A 12,415-nucleotide genomic window follows, 5' to 3' on the forward strand; every position below is an offset into this window, starting at 1 on the left:
ATAAGATGCAGGCGTCCCAAGTTCATCTACCATTCAAGTTTGGTCGAAAAGTGACTTACGGTTGTGGAGTTATGTGTCATTAGGTTTGTGAAGGACGGACGACATTTGGATCCGGAAGTCTCGCCTTCATCTCTGGTGGGCGAGACAACAAGCATCGTAACCCCTAGACCGGCCATGATGCCCCTACAAAATAGACAAAATACCAAGTTAGAAATAAAAACTATTTATTTTACCTCAGTAAGTTGTCTTCTTCATGGTTCTCTTTGAAGATTTCTTCTAACCCACTTGTGAAGTACGTGCTCTTAATTACGCCCTTATCAGCTCTGTTCACACTGTCAGATATCTTTACGATGCTAGAAGAATAACTTACTGGCTGTTTGAAATACCTGCATGGTAGAACAAAATTGGGTTCATACAGTTATCTTTAAGTTGCTAGAAGAATAACTTACTCACTGTTTGAAATACCTGCATGGTAAATAAAAAAAAGCTCTGTTCACACTGACAGATATCTTTCGGATGTTAGAAAAAAAATTACTGGCTGTTTGAAATACCAGCATGGTAAAACAAAATTGGGTCCACACAGTTGTCTTTACGACGTTAGAAGAATAACTTACTGGCTGTTTGAGATACCTGCATGGTAAAACAAAATTGTATTAACGCAGTTATCTTTACGATGCTAGAAGAATAACTTCCTTGCTCTTGGAAATACCTGCATGGTAAAACAAAATTGGGTTCACACGATTATCTTTACGATGTTAGAATAAGTCTTACTGGCTGTTTGAAATACCTGCATGGTAAAACAAATTTGGGTTCACAGTTGTCTTTACGATGTTAGAATAAGCCTTACTGGCTGTTTGAAATACCTGCATGGTAAAATAAAATTGGGTTCACACAGTTATCTTTACGATGTTAGAAGAATAACTTACTCACTGTTTGAAATACCTGCATGGTAAACAAAGCAAAGCTCTGTTCACACTGTCAGATATCTTTCGGATGTTAGAAAAAAAATTACTGGCTGTTTGAAATACCAGCATGGTAAAACAAAATTGGGTCCACAAAGTTATCTTTACGATGTTAGAAGAATAACTTCCTGGCTGTTTGAAATACCAGCATGGTAAAACAAAATTGGGTTCACAAAGTTGTCTTTATAATGTTAGAAAAATAACTTACTGGCTGTTTGAAATACCTGCATGGTAAAACAAAATTGGGTTCACACAGTTATCTTTACGATGTTAGAAGAATAACTTACTGGCTGTTGGAAATACCTGAATAGTAAAACAAAATTGGGTTCACACAGTTATCTTTACGATGTTAGAAGAATAACTTACTGGCTGTTGGAAATACCTGCATGGTAAAACGAAATTGGGTTCACACATTTTTCTTTACGATGTTATAAGAATAACTTACTGGCTTTTTGAAATACCTGCATAGTAAAACAAAATTGGGTTCACACAGTTATCTTTACGATGTTAGAAGAATAACTTACTGGCTGTTTGAAATACCTGCATGGTAAAACAAAGTTGGGTTCACACAGTTATCTTTACGATGTTAGAAGAATAACTTACTGGCTATTTGAAATAAATTCAACATAGCTCTGTTCACATTGTCAGATATCTTTATGATGTTAGAAGAATAACTTACTGGCTGTTTGAAATACCTGCATGGTAAAATAAAATTGGGTTCACACAGTTATCTTTACGATGTTAGAAGAATAACTTACTTGCCGTTTGAAATACCTTCATGTAAAACAAAATTGGGTTCACACAGTACACAGTAATCTTTACGATATTAGAAGAATAACTTACTGGCTGTTTGAAATAAATGCATGGTAAAACATAGCTCTGTTCACATTGTCAGATATCTTTATGATGTTAGCAGAATAACTTACTGGCTGTTTGAAATACCTGCATGGTAAAACAAAATTGGGTTCACACATTTATCTTTACGATATTTGAAGAACAACTTACTGGCTATTTGAAATAAATGCATGGTAAAACAAAGCTCTGTTCACATTGTCAGATATCTTTACCATGTTAGAAGAATAACTTACTTGCCGTTTGAAATACCTTCATGTAAAACAAAATTGGGTTCACACAGTAATCTTTACGATATTAGAAGAATAACTTACTGGCTGTTTGAAATAAATGCATGGAAAAACATAGCTCTGTTCACATTGTCAGATATCTTTATGATGTTAGCAGAATAACTTACTGGCTGTTTGAAATACCTGCATAGTAAAACAAAATTGGGTTCACACATTTTTCTTTACGATGTTAGAAGAATTACTTTCTGGCTGTTTGAAATACCTGCATGGTAAAATAAAATTGGGTTCACACATTTTTCTTTACGATGTTAGAAGAATTACTTTCTGGCTGTTTGAAATACCTGCATAGTAAAAAAATTGGGTTCACACAGTTATCTTTCCTATGTTAGATGAATAACTTACTGTCTGTTGGAAATACCTGCATGGTAAAATGAACTTGTGTTCACACTATATAATACAATGCAAGAAGAATATTTACTGGCTGTTTGAAATATCTGCATAGTATAAAAACAAAATTGGGTTCACACAGTTACCATGTTAGAAGAATACTGGCTGTTTGAAATACCCGATGGTAAAATAAAATTGGGTTCACACAGTTACCTTTATGATGTTAGAAGAATAACTTACTGGCTGTTTGAAATACCTGCATGATAAAATGAAATTGTGTTCACACAGTTATCTTTACGATTTTAGAAGAATAACTTACTGGCTGTTTGAAATACCTGCATGGTAAAACGAAATTGGGTTCACACATTTTTCTTTACGATGTTAGAAGAATAACTTACTGGCTGTTGGAAATACCTGCATAGTAAAATGAAATTGGGTTCACACAGTTATCTTTACGATTTTAGAAGAATAACTTACTGGCTGTTTGAAATACCTGCATGGTAAAACGAAATTGGGTTCACACATTTTTCTTTACGATGTTAGAAGAATAACTTACTGGCTGTTGTAATTACCTGCATGGTAAAATAAAATTGTGTTCACACTATACAATACAATGCAAGAAGAATATTCACTGGCTGTTTGAAATATCTGCATAGTATAAAACAAAATTGGGTTCACACAGTTATCTTTATGATGTTAGAAGAATAACTTACTGGCTGTTTGAAATACCTGCATGATAAAATGAAATTGTGTTCACACAGTTATCTTTACGATGTTAGAAGAATAACTTACTGGCTGTTGGAAATACCTGCATAGTAAAATGAAATTGGGTTCACACAGTTATCTTTACGATTTTAGAAGAATAACTTACTGGCTGTTTGAAATACCTGCATGGTAAAACGAAATTGGGTTCACACATTTTTCTTTACGATGTTAGAAGAATAACTTACTGGCTGTTGTAATTACCTGCATGGTAAAATAAAATTGTGTTCACACTATACAATACAATGCAAGAAGAATATTCACTGGCTGTTTGAAATATCTGCATAGTATAAAACAAAATTGGGTTCACACAGTTATCTTTACCATGTTAGAAGAATACTGGCTGTTTGAAATACCTGCATGATAAAATAAGATTGGGTTCACATAGTTATCTTTACGATGTTAGAAGAATAACTTACTGGCTGTTTGAAATACCTGCATGGTAAAATAAAATTGGGTTCACACAGTTATCTTTACGATATTAGAATAAGTTACTGGCTGTTGGAAATACCTGCATGGTAAAATAAAATTGTGTTCACACTATACAATGCAATGCAAAAAGAATATTTACTGGCTGTTTGAAATATCTGCATATTGTGCTTACATTGTGATATCTTCATGATGCAAGGAGAATAAATTACTGTCTGTTTAAAATACCAGCATAGTTAAAAGAGTTGACTTCATCAAAAGAAATAATGGCTTGGAATCATTTAAAATTGTTTAACATGAATGTGAACCTGTGATGCTAGAAAATAACTTACAGTACCAGCTGTTTGAAATACCTGCAGGGTAAATAAAATTGTGTTTACACCATGATATATCTTTTACAATGTTAGATAAATAAAATAGACTGTTTGAAATAACTGCATGGTAAAATAAATTTGTGTTTGCAATTACATATTCAGAAAATAAGCAAATTGTGATTTGTTCCAAACTTGGAAGTTTTATATTTCACATTTACAATAAATATTGCATGACTCAGAATTGGATACTAATAGTAATGGTCTTTATTAGGCATCAAAACATTCTTGGCAGCCAATGGCTGTATTGTAAATGTTTGTAAACAGTAAAAAGATTCACATACAAATTTAACAGAACAGTATACAAAATACAGAATACATATATATATATCTGAAATATGATTAATCAATATACACAAGAAAGGGCAAATTCCATCCAACCGTGCAAAGATACATAGATATAACTAGAAAAAAGGGAAACGTTTGATTGGTGGGACTGTACCAGAGATACACATATTATAAGAGGGAAATATTGCATGAATCGAGAAGATGAATGCAATATTGGCCATAAAAAGTGGAATATTTTGGGTATTCCATAAAATGAAGACTTCCAATATCATTATATCTCCACATGTACATGTATCCCCTCGAAGGAAAGAAAAGTTATTGAGCGAATCCTGTCACTTACCACAACAAGTGTATATGGCCTCACTTCAAGATTAGTTTGATCTCATAAGTGTGGCTTACATACGTGTATCTTTTCATGGCATCATGTAGTATCACTGCACTCTTTGTTGCACATTGCTTTGCACTGATTATTGTCTGTTGTATATTTTGCGCATATAATAGACTGTTCAATATTCCTAAAGGTTTAGCCCAGCGCACACTGATTTGTTGCGATCTGAATTTCAAAGAAGTTGCAGTAACATTTCATTTGAACACTCCAACCAATAAAATTTTAGCAATCACGAATGTGATAGGACTACTGAAATCGAAACTCAGTCAAGTTCGGGCCTCCCTGACAGAATAAAAGCAAAATCAATTCCAAATTGCAATGATGTCATCATCACTTGCGAATCAAAGCCAATTTTGACTTTACTCTGAACACAGGGCTTGCCGCAAAGCAAAATTATGATTTAATTATTCCTAACATTATGCCAAACTTCAAATGAAATCATTTTGCTTCTTCAAATTGTCACATTTAATGCAGAATGCGATTCATTAAAAAGTAGCGTTGCAACGGATCGCACAGTGTGCGCGTGGCTTCAAGAAACTTACGAGTTAAAGGCAATGTCCTCTGTCCTGATAGAATAAAAGCAAAATCAATTCCAAATCGCAATGATGTCATCATCACTTGCGAATCAAAGCCAATTTTGACTTTACTCTGAACACAGGGCTTGCCGCAAAGCAAAATTATGATTTAATTATTCCTAACATTATGCCAAACTTCAAATGAAATCATTTTGCTTCTTCAAATTGTCACATTTAATGCAGAATGCAATTCATTAAAAAGTAGCGTTGCAACGGATCGCACAGTGTGCGCGTGGCTTCAAGAAACTTACGAGTTAAAGGCAATGTCCTCTGGAAGCGAGTCTGAGATATCAGCATCTCTATACATACTGTCGTTGAGTTGAGAGAGCTTTGTGAAATTAAAATGATCATTGGTTGAATTCATGAAGCTGTCATACAGGTCAACAACTTTCTGAACGATTTTCTGAAAAGGAGAAAACAAAAATTTAATAGGTGCATATCAATAGCCAGGTTCAAGTTTATTAATATATTTCAGAACCAGTGGCGGCACCAAGGGGGGGCATGGGGGGGCATTTGCCCCCCCACTCAGAAGCTTTGCCCCCCAGTTGCCCCCCCAGAAATTTTGAGGACTTAAAAGAAAATTATACAGTAATTTGTAAATAAGTAGATGCTGTCGTACTACATATTCAAGCTCAGCTGTGAAGTGCTCTAAAATACCATTTTCTGCTCTTCAAAACTTGAAAATTTTCTCACTTAGTCGCTGTTGGCTTCCTCGCACACTATTAGTTTGTAATAAGTTTATATCGCTTGTTATATCTTGCATTAAGGCAGACATTTCAATGTGTGATACACAAGCTAATGTAAGTGTTAAACTACAGTACATGGCGTGTATTCTGTCGTCAGCAATGTTTATTCTTTGGGGGGGGGGCGTGGAGGACAAATACTCAAAGTCTGCCCCCTTCCTTGAAATAAATATGCATCTACTCATGTAAAATTTGGATTAAACTCATCGATTTGCTTCATTAACAAATAAGAATGCTTGAACTCTTCGTTCATAATTTGTCACCGTCATGGTTTTTAGTGAAAAAGTAAATAGGCTATGTAAAGATGTGCAATCTGCGATGGGTGTTCTGTCCCCTCCCTCTTAAGCTGATAGCTACTTCAGTGAATCACTTACACTAGCAAAGGAAAATGGACTTAAATGTAGCAATAAACGCAGACAAACCAGTGCACCATCAACAATGGATGACTTTGTAGTTCTGTCTAAGCTCGGAAAGCGTGACAAAGTGTCTGATGCAGCTAGCATGAAAATAGCAATACTTAATCCTACAGTGGATGTGTTTTTAGGTGAATTAAGTAGAAGATTTAGCAACGAAAATCTGCAGATCTTTCGTTCACTTGCAGCTCTGGATCCTAAGTCTCATAAGTTTCTGGACTTCGAAACTGTCAAGCCTCTTGCAGTGCACTATAAACTCAATCTTGAGGACATCAAAACTGAAATGAGACTTGTCAAGAGAATGATTGAAAGGTCTGACACCAAACTAGAAACTTTGATTGATGTCGCGGAACACCTGAAGCCACTTACTATGTCCTTTGAAGAACTGTACAAGTTAGTGAAAATAGCTGCAATCATCCCAGTAAGTACAGCTTCTTGTGAAAGAACCTTCAGTTAACTCAAGCTCATCAAAAATCATCTCAGAGCCAACATGACTAACAGCAGGCTCAAAAGCCTCGCGGTAATAAGTGTCCACCGAGAAAGAGCTCTTGCTATCGACCTGGAAGAGGTGGTTGACAGGTTCATCATGAGATACCCAACGACCAGGATAACGCTCAAGTAGGAATGTAAGTATAAGCCTACAGATGTCAGTAACTTTACATGTGCTTGGAAAATATGTAGACAAGTTATGTTTTGCAATTAGTTGGTTAGCATTTTTCCCTTTTTTTTACATTATTACCTTGCATACATTGACAATGCTGTTTGTTTTGCTGCATGCATTTTTTCTGATGTGATACAAAAATGTAAAAGTAGAATAGGTCTACGCCTTAAGATTACATATATGTAAATGTTCAGTTCATGATCTAGTTTTGATCAATAACTTTGCTCCATTAAGCATTACCTGATTTTACAAAAATTTCTGTTTATATCAAGTGTAACAAAAAAATGTTTATTGGGGCCACTAAAACTCGCGCTTCGCGCTCGATTTTTCCACACATGCAAAAAAAAATTTTGACTGCCCTTGCCCCCCCAATATTTTCTTTTGCCCCCCATTTGCCCCCCCACTTTGAAAATCCTGGTGCCGCCACTGTTCAGAACCAACATTTTTAATAGTGATTGGTCAAAAATGACCATATCAAAATGAAACAATCACCCAGGACTGCAAAATGTTTTATTTACAAACATTTGCATACAAATCTGTTATATTTCAACAATGATGCTATAGCTTAGCACCATTTCAGGGCTAGGTTGTAATTAAGTAAATGTCGGCCACACTAAATGGGACAATATAACCATGTTACAGGCCAACAAATTCACAAAAATAAAATTAAAAATCCTCCATGCAATGAGACTTTCTATGGGTTGATTAATAATGAAATCAACTTGATTTCATTTAAGTAGATCTCAAATTCAATATGTGAAAACTTTAGTACCCCTTGTATGAATAGTGAATGTTATCAGATCTGAAACCAGATTTTAATTTTTATCATTTTAATATATTTTCACTGGTGAAGACTTGCGACCTGCCCCCCCCCCCCCATCATACAAAGAGCTATGATTGATCCAATGTATGGAAATCCAACCATAATTTTTTTCTGAAGGAAATTTGCACAATCTCCTCAGTAAACAAAGAGAATCACACTGAATCTTCAATAGAACAATGAATGTATGATTATACATCACATCTAGAAAATATTTTGAACAAATTTGCGTTTTAGATGTTGACGTTGCTGGCCATCCATTGTTGTGGTTGATTGGATCTATCGCTACTCTTTGTAAGATGGGGCCCTGGTAAACAATAATTTGTTATGAGCCACCTCTATTTTAGGTGACGCAACGTTTGCTCTGGTCTAATATTTCAGAGGGCATAGGGCTACATTTAGGATTGTAATAGCTGCATTACATTTAGGTTCATCTACATGTATACCGGTATATCATATTTGAAATTTGCGTATTACATACACAGGGCTTGACTATAATCAAGAATAAATCAAATCGTTATCTGATTTATCAATCAAATATAGTTTGAATATGAATTCAATGCAATCTGAGGTGCCAAAGCTTACAACTCTCTTGTACATACATGTATAAACTGATGTTGTAATTCCCAAAATATAATGTTAGAGGGAATGCATGTTTCTTGTGCCTCATCTGGATCTGTCATTAACTAGTATCCACTTCATATTACAATGCCGTTGGCACAAACTTTGTGTTGACAGGCAAACAAATCAAAATTGGACAATGAATTCTGAAATGAACCACTCACTCTAGCTGCCCTCTCCTTCCTCACGAAGTACTCCCCTAAAAGGTCTTTGACCCTTTTGACGGTCTCATTGCCATTTTTCTCTTGTAAGGTGTAGTTTGCTGTGTCAAAGAAATGCTGGGTGTGGTGAGACTGTAAACCTTCACTTGTAAGCTAAAAATAAAAACATGGGTTAATTTTGTTTACAAACAGTGAACAGGAATAGATGTATATGCTGAGTGGTATAAATAATGATGATAATCATAATACACAAAATTTATACATCTATAAAGAGCATTATGACAACCCGCAAAAGTCCAAAGTGTACACATACATGTACATGTATGTGATCAGATCAACATCTGATCAATTTTCTTTGTACATGTGCAGTGTATTATAAAGTGCACTCATAATCATATTCATGCTTGTGTAATGACACTTGAAAGCCGACTTCATCCTTTAATATCAAATTGATACCGAAAAGAAAGAAAAATATACTGTAAACAAGACCATAGAATTTAAAAATTTCCACTTTTAACATACGCACAAGGGCCTGTTTCAAAATTGTCGTAATCATGTCGGACGGAATTTGATAGCAAAAGAAGCTGTCATTTTTGTTAGAGGTAGTTTTCTTTAGACTTCTGTACAGGGACATGGAGAGCTTACATGACTTTCATCATGTATAAGTAACTTCCCAAGTATCTTTTCAAAATTTGTCTGTAAAAGGGCAAAAACTGACCATGTCGGACGGAATCGATAGAAATGAGGACCCTTGACTTTTCTTATTCAAGTTATTATTCTATCAAAAGTTTAAGTGATAAGTGAGTAATTCACAGTCAAATAAACAGAAGAACAACCAAACATTAAATTCTCAAAAAAATCTTTATTCAAGGATTGTTGTCATGGCAACAGGAACTATTCAAAAACACTTCATGTCGGACGGAACCAATCATGTCGGACGAAATGAAAATGTTACTTTTTTAGCAATTTGCCCAAATCATTAATTCCTTGCCTTTTGTAGAAAGGTCATCATGGGTACTAATGTTTTTCATAGTTAAAAAGATCTGACATCTATTTATAACTTTGTTACCATAGGAACATTGATGAAATTCCGTCCGACATGCTAGGTTCCGTCCGACATGATTAATAGCACACAGTCAAAATGCACTTAGCTGTTCAGTACAATTTTTGTACGATTCATTATTTCTCAGTAATGAAATTACCAGAATTACAGCATATCGTATCACCCCAATTTTTTTCTAATTTCATGAATTATGAGACTTTCAAATCGCAATAGTATTTTTGGTGAACAATGAACAATAAACAGTCTTCCCGTCAAAGTTGAATAACAATGCAATTCAAAAGAAAATGATTGCATAAGACCTCACAGAAAGTGGTGCAAACTTTCACTCAAGTTTGACAGCTTTAATATCAGAAATTAGTGCTGAGTGCTTCGTGCTGAATGGACTGGATTTAGATGGTGGGGTAGATGGTTTGGTGGTGCATGCTGGCTCAGGAGTAGAAGCAGAGAATGTAGAGGATGTATTAGCTGTATTAGGAGCATGGATGGCAGTGGAAGCAGACAAGTTAGAAGTGGGATCAGAAGTTGCAGACTGATGACTAGTTGAGATAGAAGACAAGGAAGCATTTCTTGCTTTCATTCTCTTACGACACTTGTCTTTCAGAAGAGCAGACTCATATTTTTCCTTGTTTTGTTTAAGTTTTTGTCTTTCTTGACGTTTTCTATTTCTGTCTTTTTCTTTTCGATCTTGAGCATCAAGGGAGTCACGCCAATTTTTGCATCTAATTGCATTTTTTGAACGCTCCCACATTCTTGCAACTTCAAGGACACTGAAAATCACAACCAAAACACGATAGCTTTTTCGCGAAATAAATTCATCAGGATGGTAAATTAAATAAGTTTTAAGTTCTTTGCACACATCCAGAATTTTTTTTCTTTTTTCACTGTTTATTTTTAGGATGTTATAACAAATTGTGGGATACAGTTTCATAAAAATTGAGAAACAAAAATTGATTTCAGGTATTATGAAAAATTATTTTTATCATTTTATCATTATTATTTACCCTATTATTATTATTATTATCATTCACAAATTCAGATGTAAAACAGTGCACTCTCATATTGAATTGTAAAACAAGCAGACAATATTGCAGTCAAGTATTATTTTAACTTTCCACAAGACACTTGATAGATTTGTGCATAGGCTATAGCCCATGCACTGAGTTGCTAAAGTGCACAGAGTCCTCCCTTCCCCAATCCAAAAACATGAGCATCTTATGAAGTAGATTATCATTTTCTTCAGCTATATTTTGGGCAAATTTTGTATCCCACATGCATCTCTGAGTTTTAAACTTCTTACTATTCATTTAGAAAATGCTTAAAGCAATACATAATGTTAGTTTTCTACAGTAAAACAGGACACTACCTTGGCCAGTAAAACACAAGTACTGGAAAGGTGAAAGCAAGAGGAAGGTCCCAAGCCATGTGCTTTACATATTGAAAGTGTACATCACTTCTGACCAATCAGATTGCAGGAAAATACCATACCTAAGTACTGTTTAATTGTGTGTGTCCAGAATCTGAACTGTAATATATGAGGTTATTGTACACTGAAAGCTGCAGAACAGAAGTGTAATGTGTGCTATCTCAATAGATTCCGTCCGACATGCCACTTTCATGTCGGATGGAAAAAAAAGTTATCCTTATTTTTTCCTACTTAGGTGCAGGTAAATTTTAAAAATCATCATTCATTCTAAGACTACAATCAATTCATTGATACTTGGCTGGGAAAAATCTATAAAATTGTCAATGGTTTTTCTGAGGGAAAACTTCTTGGAAATTTTTTGCATGTCGGACAGAAAATTTTGAGTTACCTTTTCTAAAATTGCAGGAATCATTCATTTCTACATATATGATTCCAGTTAATGTATCAAAAGGATGATTGATATATATGTTAATATTTATAAACATGCAGTTTCAAAACAAAGATATTAAGTGTTACCTAGGACCATTTAATTTCAGAGAAAGAATTCCGTCCGACATGCTTTCAAATTTGCATCATGTTATAAAATTTGCGAAAAATTCAAGAAAAGTTGTAAAAATTGAATGGATACTTATATTTCATGAAAGAGGAGATATGAATCATCAATAAAAAATGAAAAAACATCGTTTAAAAACAACTTTCAAAAATAAGCATGATGGTTACCAATTTTGAAACAGGCCCACAAGTACATGTACCAGCGCTAGCTTATTTGTATAAATTTTAGAAGGGAAAATTTTTGTTTAAAAATCAATAAGGGGTATTAACATGTACATGTATAAACAGTACAAGAGATTCACTCACATGGAGAATATAATTCTGTACAAGTGTTGCCCAGTTCTGCACATGCGCATCCAAAGTCCCATCCTCCGCATCTTTACTATAGCTGTACATCTGAGATTCCCCGTACGTCATCTCTCCATCACTTGGCCGTGCAAACAGCACCAGCGACGACGCCACCACTAATTTGATACAGCTGGAGGCCATCATGGTTTACTGCATATGCTTGGTGCTCTAGTACTGGAAAGCTTTTATACTGGCTGGCTGGCTTGGTTGGTTGGCAGGCTCGTGGAGGATGAAATTCCAGACACCCCTGTAAACTGCACTGGTTCAGTGGCGGTTTGGCATGACGGTTGAATTCTTTTCACACCTACTCTGAAATGTACTTGATTAAACCTGGAAAGAAATGTGAGGAAAGGATATAAATGCTAG

At 34.9% G+C, this 12,415-nt stretch overlaps 1 protein-coding gene across 1 annotated transcript in view; it reads right to left on the minus strand.

Annotated features, from left to right (window-relative positions):
• Positions 1 to 12,415, minus strand: part of LOC121430641 (voltage-dependent calcium channel subunit alpha-2/delta-1-like) — a 50,041-nt gene that overhangs the window by 23,422 nt on the left and 14,204 nt on the right. The window contains exons 2-5 of the mRNA XM_041627961.1: positions 12,008 to 12,379; positions 8,667 to 8,816; positions 5,496 to 5,647; positions 234 to 386 (exon numbers count right to left, since the gene is read on the minus strand). Of these exons, the coding sequence (XP_041483895.1) occupies positions 234 to 386; positions 5,496 to 5,647; positions 8,667 to 8,816; positions 12,008 to 12,193 (641 nt within the window). The 5' untranslated portion in view covers positions 12,194 to 12,379. The remainder of the gene's footprint in view (positions 1 to 233; positions 387 to 5,495; positions 5,648 to 8,666; positions 8,817 to 12,007; positions 12,380 to 12,415) is intronic.

This window comes from Lytechinus variegatus, chromosome 17 (genome assembly GCF_018143015.1).
Source record: "Lytechinus variegatus isolate NC3 chromosome 17, Lvar_3.0, whole genome shotgun sequence".
NCBI lineage: Eukaryota > Metazoa > Echinodermata > Echinoidea > Temnopleuroida > Toxopneustidae > Lytechinus > Lytechinus variegatus.